We start from the raw sequence: 23,360 nt of genomic DNA on the forward strand, positions 1-23,360 counted from the left end.
GTTGGGATAGTAAGGGGGTTGAGTTCTGCTCTTCAGACTCTATCAAGTCTATGCACCCAGAGTAGATGACTGGACCAGTTCGAGCTCCATGAGAGTTGTTTCTCTAAGATAGCATTTGATGACGTTCCTTTATCCCTCTCTAGTATCGGCAAAAGATATCTTTGAATATGGCAGTTGCCTTTTCACCAGCAGACATGCCGCCCAGCTATCATGCGACTCAGCTGATTTTCCTGCCTCTGTTGAAGCCCGTATAGGTCACTTAGCAGTTTATTCCCAAGATTCCCGCTCGAACTGCAGACATTTCTAGAGTCAAATTGGCCATCTTTTACTCCGAAGGAAGATATTGCCGTAGCTGTGTTACAATTCCATGTGCTGAGTACCTATGTTTTATTGCATGTCCAACATCTATCTCGAGATACGATTTATGCCACATTACAAAGAAATGGCTGTACTTGCCCAGAAAGTTGTCTTTTCTACCTCACGTGGCAATAACCACGGAGCACAACCGACTTCCTTCTGTTTAGATATCGGGATTGTTATTACTCTCTACACCATTGCTAGTCAGTGTCGAGAACCTATCATCCGGCCGAAAAGCGATTTCACTTCTTCGACCAACACGGCGCCAAGAGTGACTCTGGAATAGCTTGCTAATCGCAAAGGTCGCTGAGAAGATTATAGAAATCGAAGAGAACGTGTTAGGAGACCTGGAAGCCTACACTGATGGCATGAATCGGGCGACGCCGTCGAGCACTCAGCCGATGCTTGAAATTGATGGAGGGGGAGGCCGATTGAAATATATTCGATAGGATCAAGGAGCTAATGCTCAAATTGATGTGGTCGAGAAGGTGTTTAGTTGGTAAGGCATATATGTACATGGCTTTCCACGATACACTTAGCTAGAAAGCATCGGGATTTCAATGCATCTTCTAACCTATGGATAATATTAAGAGATACCCTGACCGCATAAGTATGATATGATCATGTACATTGCCATCCTTTACAAATAAGCTAGACTTTATGAACTGCTGATACGGTGCCAAGCGAGAGACCGTATTTGTAGTGTCGTACCTTTGTTTCGATATCTCCATCCAAGACACTCACCTGGTGTCCCGACAACGCCGGTTTCTTCTTCCCCAGGCTTGAGGTTGGCTCGCTCTTCCCTATTGTTTTGTCTTGAACGCTGACCTAGTCATCTAGGTACCGCTCGATTACTAGAACCCCAATTTCGGACGAGTATCGCTTCCCTTAAATGCACAATGGCGCCTCAGTGTCCTCTGCTGTGACTAGAACAATACGTTTTACAACAAGGTGCTTCACGACTTGAGACCTCTCCTCAAAACCCTCGAAAGCCAGAGCATTGTAGGGGAGACTTAGAGCAAGTCGGTGCTTGGATGGACCGGGTGGCAGATCAAATCCCACGACACATTTACCAGGCTATTTGGCGGCGACACTTACGACCTAGCAACGCTTATTGAAAAGTGAGCAACTACCGCTCTATCAACAGTTGTTGAAGCTGTCTACAAAAAATTGCGCGATCTCATTAGCGCCGAACGATAAAAATGCTCAGGTGCTGATTATTGAGGGCATAAGTCTAAATGCACCTCAATCTCCTCCAAAGGACGAATCGTCGACGCTAATCAATTCACAGCATACCAGCAGCGCTATACAGAACAGCTGCAGCTTCGCTAAAATAAGAGCGTACTACCAGACTAGCAACGACTCTTTCGATCTGCTTGAGGAAGGGCTGTTTGATATTGTTCAAGATGGGACTTTGAAGGGTAATATTAGGCGACCTGATTTTGGTGGATTTTGTGCATTGCACAGAAAAACCGTTGACTGGAAAGACGGTGGGGGTGGTGGCGGCTGACTGGCACTCGCCTGGTTTGATATTTTCGTTTTGGGGGTTCAGTTTCTACCAAAGCTGAGTGTAGAGACGTTTTATAGCAGATATTCGAACGCAATTCAAGTAAAAGAATTAAAATCAAAGCCCTCAAATTATCTAATCCAACTCCATTTTACCAGTCCCAGCAAAAGTCACGTGCACATAAAATCCAATACGCGTTAGGATTAACTTGAGAGTCCCGTCTTAGCGGTTTGAGGGAATCATACGCACTTCCGAAATGCATGAGCCACAACGATGCCTGTGACACCCTAAACAAGCCGTGTCGAAATCGTACATATGCACAGCCGATCCACACTGGCAGCAGTACCAGATCACCTCCTCGATATAAGGAAAATCTGATTTAACTGCCCTATTACCTGTACTCTTCACTTCGACCTCCTGATCTTTATCTTGACGAAGATCAAACTCTTCCCTATCCTCATCTATAATGTCACCTTTTATATCCTTAGCATCGTTTAAAGCTTGACTTGTTTCAACTGCTGTGGACGAGGAACCCATTTTGGCTCTTCTTTGTAATGGAATAAGTGGTTTTTGTCCTTGCCACCCTAAGAAACCTTTCCTCGGGACTTTTCGCGGGCCACGCGGACCACCTGGCAACCCCGCTGGGGGCGGAGGCGGGGGTGGAGGCGGGCCGCTCGCTCGATTAGAAGGTTCAGGCATTGGCCACATATGCATCGTAATTGACATATCCGGCTCTATCACTGTCTCCCACACTTGAGGTAATAAGATCTCACCATTCGGACCAATGAGGTCATAATGACCATCCTGGACATGTGGGCCAACCACATCGACGTTTTGGAATGCTTGTCGGATCAGGTCTTCCATGCCCTAAACAAGGTTAGTTTATTAATGCATGGAAAGGCGAAAACTCACAGCCCATGTCACACAGAGATGGAAAGGAAAGCTGAATTTACGGCCCACAGCATCCTTGAACTTGACAGGCTTCCTTCTGTCAGCTTCCGGGTTCTTCGCTGCCTTTGCAAGCGCATCGGCTTCCTCATTTTTAAATTTCTGCAGGTCGACTTCAAGACGCCGAATCTCACTATCACTATCACGCTGGTCAAGTTTGCGTTGATCCTCATGGCTGGTCTCGGAAGTAGCTGTGCGGTTGGATTCGAGTTGCTTCTTGGCAATCTCAAGCTGAATATCGCTCTCAAGCTGTGCTCGGTCCTTAAAATCATATTTACTTTCGTTATTAGTGCCGCAGCTGAACTCTGAGGCATTGCCGTCGTCTGTAATAGCCTCGAACATTGGATCACCCGGACTAAAAATTGTAAATCCTTCCATACCTTCAGGTTGGGGCTTGAGTAAGTCTTCTTGGTCGCCAGGATCTGTGTCATCTTCCTCCTGTTCATCTAGGCTCTCATTTTCCAACTCATCACTCCCCTTCACTGGCAAGGCAAACAAAGCTAGTTGCTCCATGTGACGTCCAAGATGTCTTCGAAATTGCTTGGGAGTTCCATATGGCTCGACAATTTCCCCATCATTCAAGAGTAGTCTCTTTGAATCCTGTTTCGAGTCACAAAGGTGCGTTTCCCACTCATTGCATAGTGGGCAAGCATTTACCGGAATCCTTGCAATAGGCTCTTCGCTCTGTAATATCACGGCCTCTATCTTTGATCCAGCTAGAATAGCTGGATGCTTAGAAACTACGTGTTTAGAGAACATTTCTGCGGTCGGAAATGCATCGTGTTGGCAAAATTGACACACCCATTCGCGTCTATGACACTGAAGCTCGTGGGTAAACCACTCGTTGCGGCTGCGAAACATTCTCGTTGCGCATTCTTGGAAAGTGCATACATATGGTTTCAAATCCCAGAACACATGTTTTCTTCCTATGTGTCAGCTGTGAAATGTTTATGAATGGTAGCTGGCTCTTACTTCCACGCGTTCTTGTTCTTTACTACCTGTTCGGTGTAGCAAAAGGGGCACTGAAAAGGCTCACCATACTCGAATGGCACATCTTCGAAAGCCCACTTTGGCGGAAGGGGGACCATCAACTTGGTCGGGCCGTCTTCGTTGGCGACTTCAGTTGCTTCATAGGAGGTCTGCGATCCAAAAGAACAAGCGACGTCCGACCCGTCTTCCTCCGGCGGAATCATACTTGGCACGAAGGTTGTGGCTTGAGTTTGTGCGATCGATTTCGCTGGCTTTTTGTCCTCTTGAATCGTTTCCTCAACAACATCGATATCCTCACCCCAATCTCCCGTCAACTTTCCGTGATGTTCCTTCCGATATGTCAAGAATTGCCGTCGCCTTGTGATTGCCTTTCCGAGACGTTTGAGCATCCAATCACTACTCTCTTTCGCAGACCCATATTTCTCTTGCACGTGGCCGATATCTGAACTTGGGTTCCATGTGTTATACCGAGAAGCCGCTTTGGCGTAATCATCACGCTTTGATGACTCGCGGATAAGCATGGAAAGTTTCATCAGGTTCACGATAGAAGCATTGATGGCAATGCACAATTCCTGAAGCTCTGAAGTCGACTCAACCTCACCTGATTTCGCGGCGTTTGCCACCTCGTGCGATTGTTCTTGTCCTTCTTCATCGGAGTCGCTGTCACTCGTGATATCTCCCCATGTATGGTTGACTCTCTGTCCAGAGACAATCTGAGTTGCTGTGGCAAGTTAGCGAGTATAATAGAAGCACAAGACACATCACTGACAATCTTCTAAATATTCCCGAAGTTCCTCGAGTACCTGGCACAGGCGTTTTCGAATATCAAGTGCGTCTCGCAGTCGAAAATCGAGGGACATTGGGCGCATTTCGCTACGAAAGGCAGCAATACTAACACCCCATGCTTGGAATTTTGCAATGGCATCTTGGAAATTAAGAAGTGCGGTATTTCGTTCAAAACCAACCTTAATCGCTTGGTCTGGCGTAATAATACGCAAGGTATCACATATCTTTTCGAGATAGCCAAGACAAGTTCTCGCCTTGGGAGCAATTAAGGTGGGTTGACTGGGGTCTATCAGGAGCCGTTGTTGAACGTCCTGTGGTACTGATTGAGCCATTTTGAGTCGGTTGCAAGCTGTTTAGGTCATGGCCCCCGGCAGCCGTGTATGAGGTGAGCCAGGAGCAGACATGAATCACATCAGTCGATCGGGAGTGAGACAATAGTGAACCAAACCACTGGGTCTGAGACAGACTTGAAGGTTTTAATGCGCTCTACTTCGATATTGATGTCGAGAAGTTAAAGAACGGTCGTTAATCGCAGCCGCCTACGCTTTTTGAATGTCAGCGCCTCCTCGAGAGTTTATGACCAATGATTCTCCTCCACGTTAACTTCCCCGCGACGAGGGTTGGGGTCGTGGAGGCCAAAATTCGAACATCAATCTCTCACGACGACAACTTTGGATGAGAATCTCGAGGCCTTCCGGGAGATAGGCCATGTGCGAGAACACTTGACAGCATGTCCGGCATCGAGATCATTGGATTCGTGCTAGGTGGCTTGCCCCTCGTTATATCGGCCGCGGAGCACTACAAGAAAGGCTTCGAGCCGCTGGTGAGGTGGATGCGGTTCAAATTCGTGTTCCGTGACTTTATCACTTCGGTCGATATTCAGCGACAATTGTTCCACCTCGTGTTGAAGAAGCTTTTGATCAGAGTGCAGTTACCGCCTGAGGAGAAGCAGAGACTGTTGACGGTGCCGAACTATGCAGGCTGGAGCCATCCTGATACCGTCGATGCGATGAGATCGCGACTAGGAGAGTCTTACGATGCTTGTATGGACATATTGAGGGCAATGAAGGAAGACATGCAAGAGTTGCAGGCAATGATGAGTCTAAAGAATGGTAGTGTATGTTGTCCATATCCCTCGCCGCCGCATAGTTGGTGGCCAAGGCTAACAATCTACCACTTGATAGGTCGACTGGGCCCATCCTGGAGAAAAGCAATGGAAATACCAAGCAAAGAGAATACAATTAAGCTTCAGCAAAAATGGCACACGGACAATTCAATCGCTTGAGAAAAGGATTCAGAGTCTCAAACGCCTACTCAATCTGCTCGATAGCACCGACGATGAAGATCCCCACAACACAAAAGCTATCTCGAAAGATACAACGTGGGCAAAGTTCTTCGAATGCATCAGACGTCACGCAGTAAACCTTCATTCAGCAATTAAGAATGGATGGAAGTGCAACTGTGAGGGAATACATGCTACGGGACTTCAGCTGCAGAAACGTGCAGCAGATGACTGGTCCTCTCAATTCACTATGACGTTTGGTGCTTTCGCCCTGTCAAAGAATGAAAACCAGAACCTCTATTCTCATCGAAGGGTGCTTATAATTCTACAAGAATCGACAAGCCGTTCAGTTCCCCTTCTCCAAAGGCCGAAACCTTCCCCTCTTCAAGGCTCATACTTGGACCCGCTAAGAACAGATTTTGAATCAAGGTCATCTTCGCAGCTGACTGCTACCATACTTCCCGTACCCCCAGGTACCAATTCTGCTTCTTCTTTAATACCTTCTCGGTTCAGCAGCTTTAGATCAAATTTTACGAAGAGCAATTCGAATTTGACGAGCTCGAGCATCTCGACGTCCAATAGAACAGAGAGTTTTATAGAGAATCGCTATTGCGAGTACGCCCAAATTATCCCTGGCTAAAATACGACTTTGCGCAATGGTACTAATATTGAGCAGGAGCATGATAAATCTCAATCCTCGGCCAAAGGCTAAAAAGGGGGCTAGGTTTGCAATGGACTTACTTGCGGAACCCGAAGACACCACGCGCACAAAGACTCCAACAACCTCCTTTAGTCAACCTGAATCACTTCCTCAAATGACATCACCAGCAGAAGAGTCTTGCGCAGATGTCGAAATTAACGACTTATGCTCTGCTTTGAAAGACCTCAGTCCGAAAGCCACCAGATTAGGCTACCTCTCCGATCACGAAAAGCAGAGGCATGAACTTTGTTGCCTAACTGAAGAAGTAGCAGATTCTAGAAGCTTTGAGGTCATTAGTCTCGAGAAATTGCTCGCAACCGATGGGCATTTAAGGTTGACCAGGCAAAAGCGATATAAAGTTGCATGTATCTTGGCATCGTCGCTCTTACAATTGCAGACCACTCCTTGGCTCAGCGGGAATTTGAACAAAAGTAACATCCTCTTCTACTATCATGGAAGCGAAGTCCTTATTGATCAGCCTTATATCAATCATTCATTCTCGTCGACAAAGAATAGCAACTGTTCGTCAGAAAATATGACCACCGAAGACCAAACTCACACTCAACCGCGGGCGAATCTCAGCAGCTTCGGAATATTACTTCTGGAACTTTGCTGGGGTCAAGCAATTGAGAGTCAGACTAACCTACGCAAAAAGCATCTTTCTTCGGACGGGCAAGCCATCGGAGGGACAGATTTTCTGACGGCCATCGACTGGCTAGACACAGTCGATGAAGAAGAACCCAGGATGTCACCTATTATCAAATGGTGTATATTTGGCCTCTTTGACAGGAAACTGAACTGGGCAGACACGAAGTTTACGCAAGCTGTGTATATAAATGTTGCGCGGCCACTGGAGATGCTAGTTATGGCGCATTTTTAGAGCTTTTTGTCTTAATACCTTTTGATTAGGCCCCAACGGCTATTAGCCAGGTATAACTCCCGTATCGCTGTTGTATACTGTTTCCTGTACGATCTAGATAGCCTACACATTGGTGTACAGTAATAATGAATCTAATTCTGTCCAGTCGTAAAGTAAAGCTATTTATACGGCGTTATTGCCTATTTGCTCCATATATTATTTATAATCTTAATTAGTCGCTATTACTATATTTTATAGAGAAGCTACTTATTATATCTACTATATCTAGCCTAAATCAATGTTATTCGACTATTATATTATGAGAAGCCGGGTTTAAACTTTATATGAAATGTAAGTACTTAGTCTTAGAAAGCTTAGACTAGACGTGCTCTTATATTGTTCTCTTTTCGAGCTTTGAAAGATGACATACTTGGTTGAAATCAAGGTGAGAATTTTCGTTGGACTTCAGAATACCCACGCCAACTTCAATGAGAAAGTCCGCCACGTTCTTACCACCTTCTACCGGGACACCGTAATCTCCAAAGTATTTGAAGGTGGTCTCGCCAGAGTTGCCGATCGCACCAAAGTAAAAGGTGTTTCCTCCTGGGTTCAATGCTAATACGTTGTCGAACTAAAGATGTCAGAATTGACCTTCTATTAAGTACAGAAAACTTACCAAAGCAAACTGCTCCTGTGTAGCTTGATGAATGGTGCAGGGAATGGCCTGACCTGCTCCTGAAAGCCTTCTGAGCAGGTTGAGAATATTGACAGCCCCTTGACCGTCAAGGCCACTGGTAGGCTCATCCAAAAAGAGAAAGCTCGTCGGCTTCGCGCATAGCTCTACATCAATTGTCGTTCTCTTCTTTTGTTCTAATGGGAGGGACCAGATGATTGCGTCCTGCCTGCAACTCAACACGATCAAGCATTTCTAAGACTGCCTTCGCCTTCTCTTCCTTGAGAACATGCGGAGGCTGCCGAAGAAGAGCTGAAAACTCGAACGCTCCTTTGATAGCGCTGCATTCCTCATGAATATCCATCTGCTCACAGAAGCCGATTTTCTTTTGGAACTCATGCCCAAAAAGCTTTCCTCCTAACAACATCTGGCCATCTAATTGGCTGAGAACTCTCCCAAATACTCCGTAACCAACTTACTAGGACCACACCTCGGCACATGGCATGGTAACGCCCACTACGGAAATAACGGCTTATCTTCGGCCCCGCGTTGGTGGACAACCTTCATATTACACAATCTGAGCTCGAGTCCAAACCATCTCATGGGACAACACAACTTATTACAATGAGAAGATCACCAGGAAAATTGATTGAGCTCCCGTGGCCGACTTCCTACCGCAAATATGGCACGTCAGCAGCTCGACCACCGATAATTCGCATTTCCAATGGCACTTTCTACCGACACCATCCAAACTCTACACTTGCCCAGTCAGCTTCCAATCTCAATCCCAATCCCAATCTCCCACTCTTTGAGAATCTTAATTTCGAGCTCCCGTCGTTTGCATCACCAAACCATCATTGGGCTATCTTGGGCCCGTCTTCTTCTGGCAGAACAACATTTCTACAAATATTAAGTGGGAAGCACTTGTGTGTCCCCCCATCGGCGCGGTCTTTCCAGTACCTAAATTCTGATGAAATCGAGCAAAAAGACCACCAATTGAGAATTCCGGATCGAGCTATAAAAAGAGTTGGTTTTGATGGAGAACAAGGACTTGGCACACAGGCTCCAAAGGGCGCATATCTAAGTGCGAGGTATGAGTCACGCAGGGAGATGGACGATTTTAGCGTTTTGGACTACCTTCGCGGAAATACAGAATTAAATCCCTTCGAGGATGCTAGCGAGAAGATTGATGTTGCTAGCTTGGAGCAAGTCATCAGGGACCTAAGACTTGGTGATTTGATTGATATGCCGGTGTCAAATCTCAGCAATGGTCAGACCCGTCGGGCTAGAATTGCGAGGGCCTTGTTAAGCAAGCCCGAAGTGTTGTTGTTGGATGAGCCCTTTATGGGTCTGGATCCCCCGACATTGCTGACGTTAAGCCCAATGTTAAGGGGTTTGGCAGAGGCAAATGCGCCAAGATTAGTCTTAGCTCTCAGGCCCCAAGACCCGATTCCTGAGTGGATTACGCACCTGATATATCTCAAGGGAAACTGTCAAATTGCCTTTCAAGGGTCTAAACAAGCTGTTTTGCAAGAATTGAGAGGATATATTAATGATGTCAAGCAAGCCAAGGTGGAACCTGACATGCGTATGCCTATACACTCACTACACGAAGTGGGCCATACATTGACCGAGCGAGGCATTGTTAATGGGCTTGAGTCTCCGGCCAGGCGAGCGAACAAATCTCACCAAAATCAGGAGCAATCGAGTGTCCCTGACAAAACCCTTGCTGGATTGCGATCTCAGAAATCCGATTCTCAACTCACTACTATGAGCAGGGATGGCTACAGGTTGCATGATATCGAGAGAGCGGATATTGGTGAACCCTTGGTTGAAATGGAAGGTATCAAGATCAAATATGGAAACAAAATAGTTCTAGGTAATTGGAGGCAAGAGATTGAAGGTGAAACTCGTGATGGGCTTTGGTGGCAGCTGAGACGTGGGCAGAGATGGGGAATATTCGGACCCAACGGTTCCGGTAAAACAACAATTCTCTCGCTCATTTGCTCAGACCATCCTCAAACGTACTCCCTTCCCATACGACTATTTGGTCGCTCGCGACTTCCAGAACCGGGCCAACCTGGGATATCCATCTTTGGTATCCAATCACGAATTGGTCACTCAAGCCCAGAAATCCATAACCATATTCCACGCTCCTTGACTCTTCGTCAGGTCCTTGAGAATGCGTGGTCTGACACGTTTAAGGGCGTTCCAAAATTAGATGCTTCTGCAAATGACAGAATAAATGCTTGTCTACGGTGGTTCGAAGAAGACCTTCGTCCAGGCAGTCGACGCCAGGGCGACGAGGGGGAACTAGCAGCAGAAGTTGCCAAACGTCCAGCTTGGGCAGATGAGCTTTTGTTTGGCGGTTTACCATTTGGTTCGCAGAGAGTCGCATTATTCCTTCGTGCAATCGTTAAACAACCAGATCTTGTCATCCTAGACGAAGCCTTCAGTGGTATGGATGACCAAGTACGAGATCGCTGCCTTCTTTTCCTCGGGCATGGCGAGGAGAAAACGTTCTCGTACGCCGCCCGGAAATATGATTCCAACCCAAGTGAACCCCGCTCTCAGGGGCACAACATAGTGGAATCCGCTATTTCAAAGGCTGGATTGGCGAAAGTCGGGGGCCTGAGCAAAGATCAGGCTCTAATATGCATCAGCCATGTTCGCGAAGAGATACCTGGAAGTATAAGGGAATGGGTTTGTCTGCCCGAGGCGAATACGGCTCAGCCTGCTAGGTTTGGCAGGCTGGATGGACCTATTGAGGGAGATCAAGGGAGGTGGGATGAAATTTGGGGAATGTAAATATAGAAGGAATAGCTGCTGAGCAGAAATACTTCTAAACAATCAGATATGAGATGTGAGCTTGATAACTTATTTGCTCAATATTAGGACGGCCATTCCTCCCGGCATCCGCTTGTTGGGGGTCAGTATATGGGTGAGTTAAGACCTGTAAGATGGGGCCACCATGTGATGGCAATATGGCTCATGGTCAAAATCAAATCCTCCTATTTTGGAGTTCATGGCTTTGGGTTTGTATATTTACCCCTTTAGAGTATATGTATGCCAAGCCGGCGGCTACCCCGCATTCGGACGTATCCGCCACGACAGGGTCCCGATAACTCGGTTCTACCAACTTCAAGAGGCGCATCGACATCAATCATTCCAGCTTCCACGATGCGCCAATTCATGGGCATATTCCCAAAACGCCAGGTGATTGGCCATCCTTGGGCATCTTAATTCCTTGCCATGGAGTCGCACACTGCCCAGCGTGGTGCACTCGAACCATTCCACGAAATGCCAGCGCCCGCCTCGGATGTCTCCCCCGAGTCGAGTGAGACGTCACATACGAGGCTAACACCTCAGTCGGACTCGGAAGATTCAGACTTAGATATGGATGAGCTTGGGAAGAGCTTCAAGTTGCAACGCGTTGCTAAGGATCGGGGGAAGGTGTGGGATGCGGAGGAGGAGGAGGATTATGATGAAGACGACAAGGGCAACGAGGACGAGGGCGAATACCGTACCGACGGACGGAGGCGCAGAGCCAGTGTTTCGACCGTACAATCTTACCAGTTATATACCCCAGATGAGGAACGGGCAGTTGTGAGGAAATTTGACCGGAAATTGGTGTTATTTGTTGCCTTATTATATATGTTGAGCTTCTTGGATAGATCAAGTACAATCCCTGGTCCTATCATATCACACATCTACTAACATAGTTCCGCAGACATTGGAAACGCCAAAATAGCAGGCCTAGATGTTGATCTAGATCTCGATTCCAATAAATACGAATGGGTGCTTACAGCCTTCTACATCGCATATATCTCCTTCGAGTGGATGAGTATACTCTGGAAACTCATTCCAGCACACATCTACGTAACAGCCATAGTCCTATCATGGGGTATAATTGCCTCCCTACAGTCAATCGCGACATCCTTTGCCAACCTTCTCGTACTCCGATTTCTACTGGGGATTGGGGAAGCTGGGTTCACTGGGATACCGTTCTACCTATCATTCTTCTTCAAAAGGGAAGAATTGGCTCTACGGACAGGATACTTCATATCCGCCGCACCGCTGGCAACGTCTTTTGCAAGCACGTTGGCGTGGGCCATTATAGCTCTGGGAAAACGCTGTCCCATCGCGTCCTGGCGCCTGCTCTTCCTCCTCGAAGGCTTCCCAAGCGTGCTCGTAGCCGTGATAGCCTGGCACATAATCCCCGACAGTCCTAGCACAGCACATTACCTGACACAGCGCGAAAAGAAAGTGGCGCGTCTCCGCCTACGCAAAGAAAAACTCGCGTCTTCCCACTCAGGAACATCAAACCGCTGTGGCCTGAATGTCAAGGAAATGCTCAACACGCTGACCTCTCCACAAACTTACCTCACAGCCCTAATGTTCTTCTTTACCAACATGGCGTTCTCCTCCATGCCCGTCTTCCTACCTTCGATAATCCACTCTATGGGCCACACCCCCCTAACATCACAAGCCCTTTCCGCACCGCCTTACCTCCTCTCCTTCCTCGTCGTCATTCTTACAGCGTACGCCTCCGATCGCCTCCGCACTCGCAGCACATTTATAATTGCTCATGCTCTTCTCTCAGCTTGCGGGTACGCATTCGTAGCCCTAGCGGGACACCGAGGATGGGGCATCTGGTGGAGATACGCGGGAATATATCCTGCATGTGTGGGGTTCTTTAGTGTTATTACGATTATTATTACGTGGTCTATTAATAATCAGGAGAATGAGAGTAGGCAGGGTGCGGGTTTCGCGGTTTTGCAGATCGTTGGACAGTGCGGGCCATTGGTGGGGACAAGGCTGTATCCTGAGGCTGATGGACCTCTTTATGTGAGAGGTATGAGTGTTTGTGCTGGGAGTATGGTGATCGTTGCGTTCCTGGCTCTGGGGTTGCGATTTTATCTGGGGTGGAAGAATAGGGCTGTGGCCGAGGGACAAGAGGTGGTATATGGGAAAATTGGTGATGAGGGTCATTTGAATACCAAGTCTCGGGTACATTTCAGATATATGCTTTGAAAATATTTATAGCTTTAATCTCTTTGATGAGTAAGATTGGACATTTGATGTGGGTATCACATATGGCAAGAGCTCCATCGCTTCACACGTTGAAAATCCGCTTGTTTTCATGCTGATTTACAAAAAGGTTCGCCCTACGCTTGCGAAGTCCCGAGAAAGACTTCAGAGCCATACTAGAGGATAACAGGTGCAACAAAGGCGCTTACATACCGGTTCCATCGCCGATTCCGCCTCAAAATCGGTTGCAGCAGGGATCCAAACTCTTCTTGTGCCGAAGCTAATGATCAACTCGAGACAATGTGGTGCCTAATTAACCTCTACCGCCGGTACCAACCCACCACGGCCGACGAGCACTTCCCCAACGCTTCCCTAATTTAGGATGGAACTCCAGCCCCAGAACTTGTAGTCTTCCTTCGGCGGGAAGAAGCTTCTCCAGTTCCCCGAAACAGTGGACTAATTTTCCTATCTGGCCTTTATCCGTAATCTGGAGCTCTGGGGTTCCGGGAATATAAAGATCGACCTGTGCACCAAGAAGGTTATGGGCATGTTTCTTGAGAATGTTAATTGCTGAAGCCAGCGACTCTGGATTTATTGATGAATACGACCTCGACGTGAGGCGAATGTATTGTAAGCGCCCGACCTTGTTGCCGGATGAATGGAGCCATTGATGAAACTGCGTCAAGAGTCAACTGTGCTCATATTATATTGTATCATCTTAGTATGGCCTTACCTCGCTGCTGTGGTCACAATAAAGGTGAGAATGCTCACAGCGACAGGCTGCGCAGTGATTGAGATTTGCAACGGTATTTTTAATTTTCATAGCCCATCTCTTTAGGAAAGCCTTTCAGAGCTCCGTTAGTCTCAATAGTTGTCAATTTTCGTTGCCACATTTACTCACTCGCTTTCTTTCTCGCATGATTTGGTCAATACATTCGTAGCAGTGCAATGAGGTGAAATCCAATGCCCAATATCGGTTTGAAAAGGCTGTTTCTGTCAGAGCTCTCATGATCGGGCTGTCATCCAGGCTGCTTGCTCCGATGTTGTCAGCCTCAGAGCTTGCCTGGAAAAATATATTCATTGGGACCTCTTCTGGCATGGCTAGTAAAAACAAGTAGCAAAGAATGAGTGATCTTGCTAGACTTGTGGTGTTCGGTTTTTGATTATGCGTGTATCTGGCAGGATGCGCCGGGCGTCTTCGGTGTCTTGAATTGACTCTTGCTACTGCTCGATTGGTTTGGCTTGACCTCTTGCCTGTGGGAGGTATGGTCTCTTTAGTCCTTGTTAGGTTATCTCCTATCACTGTGAAATCTAGAGTTGGTACGTGAGCTATGAAGATGTCGGGAGATCCAAGGGAGTCGCCAAAGTTAGGAGCTGGCATCTCTTGATTTTCTGCTCGCCTAGGCATTTCTATAGGTGGATTGGATGCCGCTCCAAGTATGATTTGCTGGGCGTTTGATTCGGGGTCGAAAAGACGCGTGTGTTCTCTGATGCTTTCTAAGAAGTAATCTAATTCACATCTTGAACTGTGTGCAATTGAAACATCTCCATGGCTAGTGGCCACCCCGGCGAGATATATGTCATGGCTATTCATCATTGTTACAGCCCTAGCGTCTATTGCATTATGCATTTTCTGAGTCAGTTGCAATGAGCCTCCCGTGGTATATCCTGGCACCTGTTCATCTATATTCATTGGGATTGTACCACTCGCTGCGACCGGAACTAGGGCTCTAGAGGTTCGCAGTGCCGCCTTCATAACTAACGCTGCGTTCGAAAGCTTTTGCAGCTGAAGGTTGATATGGGACCTTACTGCATCCGCTACCACTTTGTCCTTCTCACGTATAAATGAGTTTACAACGTGCGCCAGCAGCTTCTCTGGGCCTGGTGCCTGGACGTTATCACTGTAGGGCCGAGATTTTGTAACCGGCGGATGAACTTTGATACTTGGTAATATAGAGCCGGGTTCGGGAGTAAAGTAAACTGATGGGCCTTCGGGAGAGGGTGCTGCCGATTCAGTTTGTGAACCAACCATGGGCCGATGTGGTGATGATATACCAGCAGCTCTTTCAGCACCAGCTACAACTCCCTGGGCTAGTTCTTCTGCCGTATCGGCGGCCCATTGAAATACAATGGCTTTAAAAGTATCTGCTGCTTTGTGCGCTACTCCGTCTGCCACTTGGAGTGCTATTTTGTGTGCCTCGTGACTTATATACACCTTCAGCGCTTGTGGCACCGGCCCCTCCTCCGCTGAGTCTTCCGATCTAGAGGAGGAACAAGAAGGAAAAGACCCCCCGGACTGGTTAGTGCCACCATCCCCATGAGGTTCTGGTGGAGGTACAGGGTCCCGAAACTCCAAGTTCGGATATTGTTCCATAAATTGTGCCTCTTCATCAATCATAGGTGACTGGCCAGCTGGCTTCCAAACTGGGGCGGCCGCTTGGAAATCACATTTGTCACTCATGGACCCGCCATGGCCTAGTTAATCATTAATTCCGTTTAATATAGTAGACTCTTCGACAATATACATACGGCTCTGAAAATTCAATGACGACGAAGGAATAGGCGGCGGATTTACACTAGACAGTGGTTCAATACCCTCTGCAATTTCCTGACCAGGTTTAGCAGCATTGGGGACCGGACTCTCTTGCATAGGGCCCAAAGTAGAATATGACTCTGATAGGGTGGACTGAGAGTTATTACTCTCCAAGTCAATATCTGGGACATTCTCGGTTTTTGTCGCCATCTGCGGATCGGGAGTATCATGCTCATCAAGGTTTTCATCGACACCAATCTCAAGCGGAGTTGAGTCTATACGGGGTGGAAGGAGGGCTATGGATGGCAAATAGTTTTCCTGTTGAATGGTCTCGCTCTCCGACCCGAATGCTTCTGGTAGCTGGGTAGTATGATGTAGCGTGTTATGTGAGTACTCATTATTGGAGGCGTCCAGCTCGGAATCCGAATTTGACATGTTAATAACGGTAGCCTCTGAAGATAGCGACCCTGGTGGGGCCGGAGCACTCGCGGTAGAAATTGGCGCGCCAGTTGTGTGCTGTAGAGGTGATGCCCGCCGCGGCCATGATGTTGCTGAATTGAGATCATAATGAGCTACTGGCTCAGCATCCTGTTCGCAGGTCAGCTCCATACAGAACTGATCGGCTTCCACACCCGCATTTATGATAGAACCCACCTCAAGGCAATTTTTCTCCATATCACTTACGTGAAATAGCCATTCCAGGACTTCCTCCTCCTCACTTCTCGTATTTGAGGCTAACGTGCCTAGATATTCACGAGGGGACGGCATCATCCAACGAGGAGAATGCGGCTACCGTGAACAAGGGCGCGGTTGATGTAGAATTCCGCAGCGTGTGCAGAGGCTGCAAAGTCGATACTGATACAAATCCAATAGCGAATGTGATAGTGATGAAGATGAAGAGATGTTATGTTGATGTTTACGAAAGAAACGAGTGGTCGCATCTAGGTTCATTTCCATTATATAAGTCCTGGAGAGTCGTTCCTTCCTTCTGGGAAGTCTCTGTCAAGTAAATTGGGGAAGGTGCCATAGAGCCGCGTCAATCGCCGGTTAGAATCTGTCGAAAGTAAAGAAAGCATCATCAAAACTGGAATTTTGCTAATATAAATGCTCAACAAATCGTACTAGAATAGAAAATTCATCTGATAGGACTCGGCGCTAAAATAGACCAAGTATTACTTGATGCTCGAGGAATCAGCAACCGTAACAGGTAGATCCGACGGCGGGAGGACGAGTTCAAACGCCCAATGCTCACAATAGGCCATTACTTCAAACCTCGACCTTTAGGTAAAAACATATCCCGCAGTTCCCCAGTAATTGCCCACGCCGTAGATCATAAAAATTCAGATGGCTCTGGAATGATATGAACAAAAGACATGAGTAATGTTGGGCCATAAGGAGCACTCCGGCTAGAGTAAGCCTATTAGACCTGATATGATCCAGAAAGTGTTTAATTGAATCTAGATTTAGGTGGGTTGGAGCCGTTGAATTGAAATTATGTGTTGATTCAACATGGCAAGAAGAGAGGTCAACATGTTAGAATTATCACAGCAGAGAACGAAGATCAAAGCCATGTACTCCCGGTGCGAACATTATCGAAGTCTTGAGAAATATTATCAATTGTCTTCCTTTGTAGTACTAAATGCGTCCAAGCGGAAGTCTGTACATTCGAGCTTTGTCCCCTGCCTGAGCCATAGGCCTCCCGAAATTCGAAGTATTAATAAGTCGCGGAGCTAAATAAGTCTTGCAGCCCATCCTTCATATTAACATTTACTTTATGCATGTTTTAGTTGCCTCGCTAGCTTCCTAATATCTCAATATTTAGGAAAATATTCCTCGCAATCATGTAGTAAATTATCAACACATAGTCATGTTAAAGGATCTCAAAGGCTTGCTATCCTTGGACTCTTGGCAGATGCGGGATAAGATGATGCCCTTGAAGACCGCGTATGTAAGAGGTTGAAACGAGTTAAAACGAGTTGAAACAAGTTGAGACGAAATATTAGAAATCATTGGCGCATGTACACGACTGAGTGTCGATGTCCTTTGCCGAGAGGCTGACATGCCACCCACCAGCTCCTTGTAATGGCATCGAGGAACTGCTAACGGTGCGAAAATAAGAGGATAAAGCCTGGCTGAGAATGGGGAACTTTCGTTTCCTGGGGATAGGTATCATTTTGAAACGGACGAAATAGATGCAAAGTCTCAAGAAGAAAGGAACAGAACGAAGATATTTTGCACTGATATGTTTACAGCATCTAAATAGATGACCGGAAGAAGAGGAGGACGAAAAACACGGCTCCTAGATAAAGTAAGAGATGGTTAATAGCTATAGGCAATTCTAGGACTCAGTGAGTATGGATTGCAGGAGGGAAATTTATAACTATGTCGGTGAATGCTTGAGTCGACTCCTTTTATGAAAATTATAGAGGTTGCCCTTTAGACAAAAGGTAGTATTTGCATCCACGTTAGATCCAGGTCGGGGATATGCCTACGAAGTATACCCATACTTCGTTTGGGGCTCCAAGACTCGACTTCAGGTGTGAAGAGTCCTTATGACTCTATCGCCACATTCGTGTGTCACATCGCCCTGGTGTGTTATGTGCCCTTTCCGGCAGGCTTTCAATCATTTAACTGAGGCCTAATGGGAAGTATCCGGTCACGGCATACAGAAATCCACACTGGCAGATACTGCACTATTGAGCCAAAATATGCAGTCTGTTGCGGTTCGTAGGAAACCTATCGCACAGCTGGCAAGTGAAATGGCTCACAATCTGCGAATAAGCCCAAAAACTACCTTTCCAGGGTGAGATTGACTCAAGCCAGATCCGTTGTTTTGGAGTTTTATAGTTTCGGGAGAGCCCGTCAAGGGGCCGTCGAACCCTGGAATCCAGGCTCTGGCTCCTGGCTCCCCGGCCTCGGCAATTCTGCCGGCTGAATTTCGCTTTTCGCTCCTCACAATCCCGAAGCCCAAGACAACTTCGCGTCATGAGTCTGATTTTGTCTGCATCCTTGAATCTTACAATATTCCCCCCACGTCTACTTGTGCTGCGTCCGTTCATACCTTCGATTTATGTACAACATGCGCCTATAGATACCCTCATTTGAACTTGAATTTCACCGATATATATCGTACGCAAATGAAGCCTCGACCGATCCCCACCACCGCGCTGCGGCGCTTCGTTCAAGGAAATTCTTGGGTCGGGAATGGATTCACAAGAAGGGCCCGCGGGGTTTGCACATTGTGTCAGCAGCAGTGCCATGGGAGAGGTCTAAGGCCTGAGATTACGATTCGATCGAGCGCTGCTTTGGCTGGTTCCAATTCGCCACCCTCGCGGCGAGTGTTCTCTGTCCTGCCTGCTACCTTCGTAGCGGGGCAAAGGAGGGCATTGGCTACTGCACAAAATGGTATGTGACAATATCTAACCGCAGAGTTGGAGGAGAGTCTTCTGACAAGCTGTGTAGTCAACCGACAGGATCATGGTCCTATGCAGGAGTACGAAAAGCGCGTTGAGTCTGGCCGATTGAGAGATGATGAGCACCAGAGAGGTGAGGAAGAGCCCATGGGCACATAACAATGGCAATGTGCTAACCGCACCCTTCAGGTATAATACAGAGTCTGCAACATCTCCACGACGAGTTGAAAAATTACACTGCGCCGGCCATCATCCACCCCTCTCTCGAATCCCTCAAAGCCGAGTCCTCGTCGGTGTTCGGGCGCCTCTTTGGCAAAACTACCCCCAAGGAAAAGAAGCTACAGGACATACCGGATAGCCTACCTCGAGGCTTGTATCTGTATGGCGATGTGGGCAGCGGGAAGACTATGTTGATGGACCTATTCTACGAAACCCTGCCCAGCAGTGTGACATCGAAAACACGGATACATTTCCACAATTTCATGCAGGATGTCCATAGGAGATTGCATAAGATGAAGATGCAGCACGGGAATGATGTCGACGGTGTGCCGTTTATTGCTGCAGATATTGCAGAGCAAGGGAATGTTCTGTGCTTTGATGAATTTCAATGTACGGATGTGGCGGATGCAATGATTTTGAGGCGGTAGGCGTTCCTATCAGTCCCTCGAGCTTTAATAATATACTAATGAGTATTAGACTCCTCGAGGCCCTCATGTCCCACGGTGTTGTCCTAGTTACGACCTCCAATCGCCACCCAGATGACCTCTACCTCAACGGGATCCAACGCGAATCCTTCATTCCCTGCATCCACCTCCTCAAGAACCGCCTCCACGTTATAAACCTCGACTCCCCAACCGACTACCGCAAGATTCCTCGTCCACCCTCTGGCGTATACCATGCCCCACTGGACTCGCACGCGTCTAGCCATGCCGAGAAATGGTTCCGTTTCTTGGGTGACCCAGAGCAGGATAAACCCCGCTCAGAAACTCAGCATGTGTGGGGTCGAGAAATACATGTCCCCATGGTTAGTGGTAGGGCGGCCATGTTCACATTTGACGAATTAATCGGACGGCCGACAAGCGCAGCTGATTATATCGAGCTGATGCGAAGCTACGACGCCTTTATCGTGACGAACGTACCTGGCATGACTCACCAGCAACGAGACCTTGCGCGCAGATTCATAACCTTCATAGATGCTGTGTACGAATCGCGCGCAAAATTAGTTCTCACGACTGCCGTCCCGCTCACGCAGCTCTTCCTCTCGAAAGACGAGATCAAGCAGAGCATCAAGGATGATAGCGAGGATCGGAAGCAACAGGAGGAGGTTGGCGAGGATATTGATGATACGATGCGGACTATGATGGATGATTTAGGAATGAATATGCAAATGTTGAAGAGTAGCTCGATTTTTAGTGGGGATGAGGAGAGGTTTGCTTTTGCGAGGGCGCTGAGTCGGTTGAGTGAGATGGGGAGTAGGGAATGGATTGAGCGGGGGATGGGGTTGGAGAAGGACGGTGGGAAGGTGGAGAAGGATAACTGGCAGAAGACGAGGAGTAAGCAGTTGGAGGATACTATGTGATTGAGAGGGATAGAATCTGCTATAGAATTTACCATAGAATTGGCTTACTGGGGCGGCCAACCACTCGATATATTATCTTCATACTTTCAATGAATACTGCCTTAACTGCAAAATATCCATCCCTACTAGTCGTAAGATAGTGCTGTATCAGTTAGATTGGTCTTCTCGTTAGCTATCTAAAGTACCGGGTAGGTAGATTCCCCTTCGGAGGATGCGCATATGACATCTGCACAACATCTTATCTCCTGTCCATTTACCCAACCAACCAACCAACATCATCCTGCCCTTTAGCGTCTGTCTTTGTGCCCCTCCCATAAAACGCCCCCAACAATAGCCCACGGGGCCCACGGGGGGTCTGCAACCCTTCCGTACGGTCGGGACTCCTCCGTCTCTTGTTCCCGAAGCTGATTCGCACGCGCCTGGCCCTCGACTCTTTGGCCGCTGCTGAAGTCTGGAACAGAGGCCTGACTGCATTGCTTTAGGGCGGAGCTAAAAGGTTCGATGTGCAACGAAATATGTGTGTTTGCGGTGCAATGCGCTCTTGTTTGCTTTTTTACGTTATTCGGGTTTCTGAGGGCAGGGCTGAGTGGTGTTGGTGTTGGGGGAGGGGGCAGGAGGCTCGGGAATGTGCCATGGGCGGTTACTGATGCGTACGAGGTTTATGTGAGGATGGTGGGAAATAGTTGCCGATACTTGGGTACTAGGCAGTGATGAGGGGGTTCGTGATAGTTAGTTTTACCTCTTGGATACTGCTGACTTTCGTCGTATGTTTAGGTGTCTTGAGGGTGGGAAGAAGTGTAGATGCTTGGGATGGGAATTTGCTAGGTGGACGAGAATGCAGAACTAGAAATTAGCACTGACGAGGTCCTTCCAGCCTCATTGCCCCTTTTGATTCCTCCACTGGAGAGAAACGTGGTTTGAGGAGTGAGCGGAAGGTTGCTAACGTTATCCCTATGGCATGGCATTCGGCGAACTCTCGCGATTGAACCGGAGATGTATCCGGCGCAATAGCAAATGCAACACTCCCACGGCCACGATGCTTCCGACGGGCCCGGCCCGCTGCAAACCCGCTGCGGCTACCCGAAAGCGGTACGGGACGATTCACGCTCTCGCTTGCGTGCTCTCACCGTTCCAGAACTTCGTTAATATTGGGGAGTTCCTAGGAGGTATGTGCTTTATATACCTACCTGATGTATATCGTAAAGAGAGACTGCGCATCTTACTAGTCTTCCTGCGACTTGTCTTGTCTTGTCTTCCTCGTCAGAGGGAACAATCAACCACCGAACATTCCGGCTATATTTAGCATCCTTCGGCAAAATGACAGCGCCCCGGAATCCGCAGTGCTTGTGCTTCGTACAAAACCGAAGCACGAGGTAGACTACCTAGTCGACTAGCAGATGGCGCCTTGAGGCGAAGGATTTAGGCCCTGCCTCTTCCAAGTCCTACCTCGAAGTGCGCTGGACTCTAGCTCTTATTCATTCTAATTTCGTGCCAAACAATCTACGAGTAGAGGTACGCAGATAATCGTACGAACTTGCTGAGTAACTGGGAGAGGCGCGTGGGGCGGCTGAGTTAAAGGAACTCTGGGACGGGGAATAGGAATACTGCTCGGCCAACTGAACACCTGCCTAGAATAAATATCCATTTGGGCCAGTGCACTAATGATGTCAATGTGACCCAGAGCGCACAGGGTTTAGCAGCCTGGTGGGATGTGTTTTGGAGTCCGCGGAGTCGAAGCAGAAAGACGCCATGTGCTACAGAGGACAATCTCGGTATTTGTATATTGCAGTCCGGAGCCGGGAGCCTGGAGTCTCGACTGTCGATTATACCGCCACGTTGCCATGAAGTAGCTGTGTTCTAGAAAAGCTTTCGCCCCTAAAGCCTGTCGCGGGCTGCTCATTTTGGTCGTTGATACCCGCATGTTTGTTTCATGTGGTCAGGCCTGTCTTTACGAAGAACTATTACTATCACTATTACAGTTCTCCAAACCATTAATTGCGGCGTGGAGCTTGGCTTTCGCGCCCATTTGCAGTTCGTACGTTGGGTCTTTCGTGGCTGGCTGTTGGTACGAGTAGGAAATTAGAATACTTGGTAAGTAGTTCGTAGGTTGCAACTCGTAACTCATCATTTTATTGGCGGTCTCGGGCACACACACTAGTGGCAGGCACAGTTAAGAGTAATAATAACTTGGACTTGCAAGTTGGGACTCTAACTTGCGATCCTGGAGGATCCAACTCACTCCAGCACATTCCAAGGCCAACTCCAACTCCAAGGCCAACTCCAAGGCCAACTCCAACTCCAACCGCAGCTCCATCACCGCGACTTCAAGGTCCACAGCCGTCGCCATTCCACAATGCCTCTGCATTTCTTCTTCTTCTTTCAAGATGACCATTTATACAGTAAGCCTACAGCCAACACGGCCCTCATTGTCTGAATTAACGATCGACGACAAGCCTTCGCCGGGGGCCAGAATTAGAAATGGGCGGGGGCTTGTTGCTGTCAGATGGTGGCTCAGCATACCAGCAACCACTCAATGGCCCCTGTTTCTCGTCCTTTAGGCCTTCATAGCACTCGGAACCACGCGCTGACCGGGTTTGGCAGTGCGCTACGGTTGCAATGGGTTGGTTTCTCGTTGATCCTTCTGCCCATTTCCTAATCGCCTGCGAAGTACGAGCATGTACAGCGCCCTATCTTAGTCAATC

General features: G+C 47.8%; 7 protein-coding genes across 7 annotated transcripts; 4 read left to right on the forward strand and 3 right to left on the reverse strand.

The window, feature by feature from the left end:
• Positions 1 to 1,642: 1,642 nt before the first annotated feature.
• On the reverse strand, positions 1,643 to 4,920 carry BP5553_04218 (uncharacterized protein; the record flags this gene model as incomplete). Its single annotated transcript, XM_032012841.1, has 5 exons — positions 1,643 to 1,793; positions 2,211 to 2,731; positions 2,777 to 3,734; positions 3,785 to 4,523; positions 4,572 to 4,920. 5 exons carry the CDS (start codon positions 4,918 to 4,920, stop codon positions 1,643 to 1,645), a joined length of 2,718 nt encoding a protein of 905 aa, XP_031872534.1.
• A 398-nt stretch (positions 4,921 to 5,318) lies between these two features.
• Positions 5,319 to 7,450, forward strand: BP5553_04219 (Uncharacterized protein; the record flags this gene model as incomplete). The annotated part of the gene is made up of 3 exons (XM_032012842.1): positions 5,319 to 5,705; positions 5,773 to 6,485; positions 6,547 to 7,450. The coding sequence occupies 3 exons, from the start codon at positions 5,319 to 5,321 to the stop codon at positions 7,448 to 7,450; spliced, it is 2,004 nt and encodes a 667-aa protein (XP_031872535.1).
• A 296-nt stretch (positions 7,451 to 7,746) lies between these two features.
• BP5553_04220 (uncharacterized protein) lies at positions 7,747 to 8,529 on the reverse strand (the record flags this gene model as incomplete). Its single annotated transcript, XM_032012843.1, has 4 exons — positions 7,747 to 7,767; positions 7,860 to 8,060; positions 8,106 to 8,269; positions 8,346 to 8,529. 4 exons carry the CDS (start codon positions 8,527 to 8,529, stop codon positions 7,747 to 7,749), a joined length of 570 nt encoding a protein of 189 aa, XP_031872536.1.
• A 197-nt stretch (positions 8,530 to 8,726) lies between these two features.
• BP5553_04221 (Uncharacterized protein) lies at positions 8,727 to 10,910 on the forward strand (the record flags this gene model as incomplete). Its single annotated transcript, XM_032012844.1, has 1 exon — positions 8,727 to 10,910. One exon carries the CDS (start codon positions 8,727 to 8,729, stop codon positions 10,908 to 10,910), a length of 2,184 nt encoding a protein of 727 aa, XP_031872537.1.
• Positions 10,911 to 11,354: 444 nt separating this feature from the next.
• On the forward strand, positions 11,355 to 13,136 carry BP5553_04222 (uncharacterized protein; the record flags this gene model as incomplete). The annotated part of the gene is made up of 2 exons (XM_032012845.1): positions 11,355 to 11,781; positions 11,833 to 13,136. The coding sequence occupies 2 exons, from the start codon at positions 11,355 to 11,357 to the stop codon at positions 13,134 to 13,136; spliced, it is 1,731 nt and encodes a 576-aa protein (XP_031872538.1).
• Positions 13,137 to 13,446: 310 nt separating this feature from the next.
• Positions 13,447 to 16,434, reverse strand: BP5553_04223 (uncharacterized protein; the record flags this gene model as incomplete). The annotated part of the gene is made up of 5 exons (XM_032012846.1): positions 13,447 to 13,809; positions 13,867 to 13,977; positions 14,035 to 15,608; positions 15,663 to 16,254; positions 16,351 to 16,434. The coding sequence occupies 5 exons, from the start codon at positions 16,432 to 16,434 to the stop codon at positions 13,447 to 13,449; spliced, it is 2,724 nt and encodes a 907-aa protein (XP_031872539.1).
• Positions 16,435 to 18,803: 2,369 nt separating this feature from the next.
• BP5553_04224 (putative AFG1-ATPase family protein) lies at positions 18,804 to 20,658 on the forward strand (the record flags this gene model as incomplete). Its single annotated transcript, XM_032012847.1, has 4 exons — positions 18,804 to 19,071; positions 19,129 to 19,212; positions 19,269 to 19,722; positions 19,776 to 20,658. 4 exons carry the CDS (start codon positions 18,804 to 18,806, stop codon positions 20,656 to 20,658), a joined length of 1,689 nt encoding a protein of 562 aa, XP_031872540.1.
• Between the last annotated feature and the right edge of the window lie 2,702 nt (positions 20,659 to 23,360).

Source organism: Venustampulla echinocandica (assembly GCF_003357145.1).
Source record: "Venustampulla echinocandica strain BP 5553 chromosome Unknown scaffold_1, whole genome shotgun sequence".
Lineage (NCBI taxonomy): Eukaryota > Fungi > Ascomycota > Leotiomycetes > Helotiales > Pleuroascaceae > Venustampulla > Venustampulla echinocandica.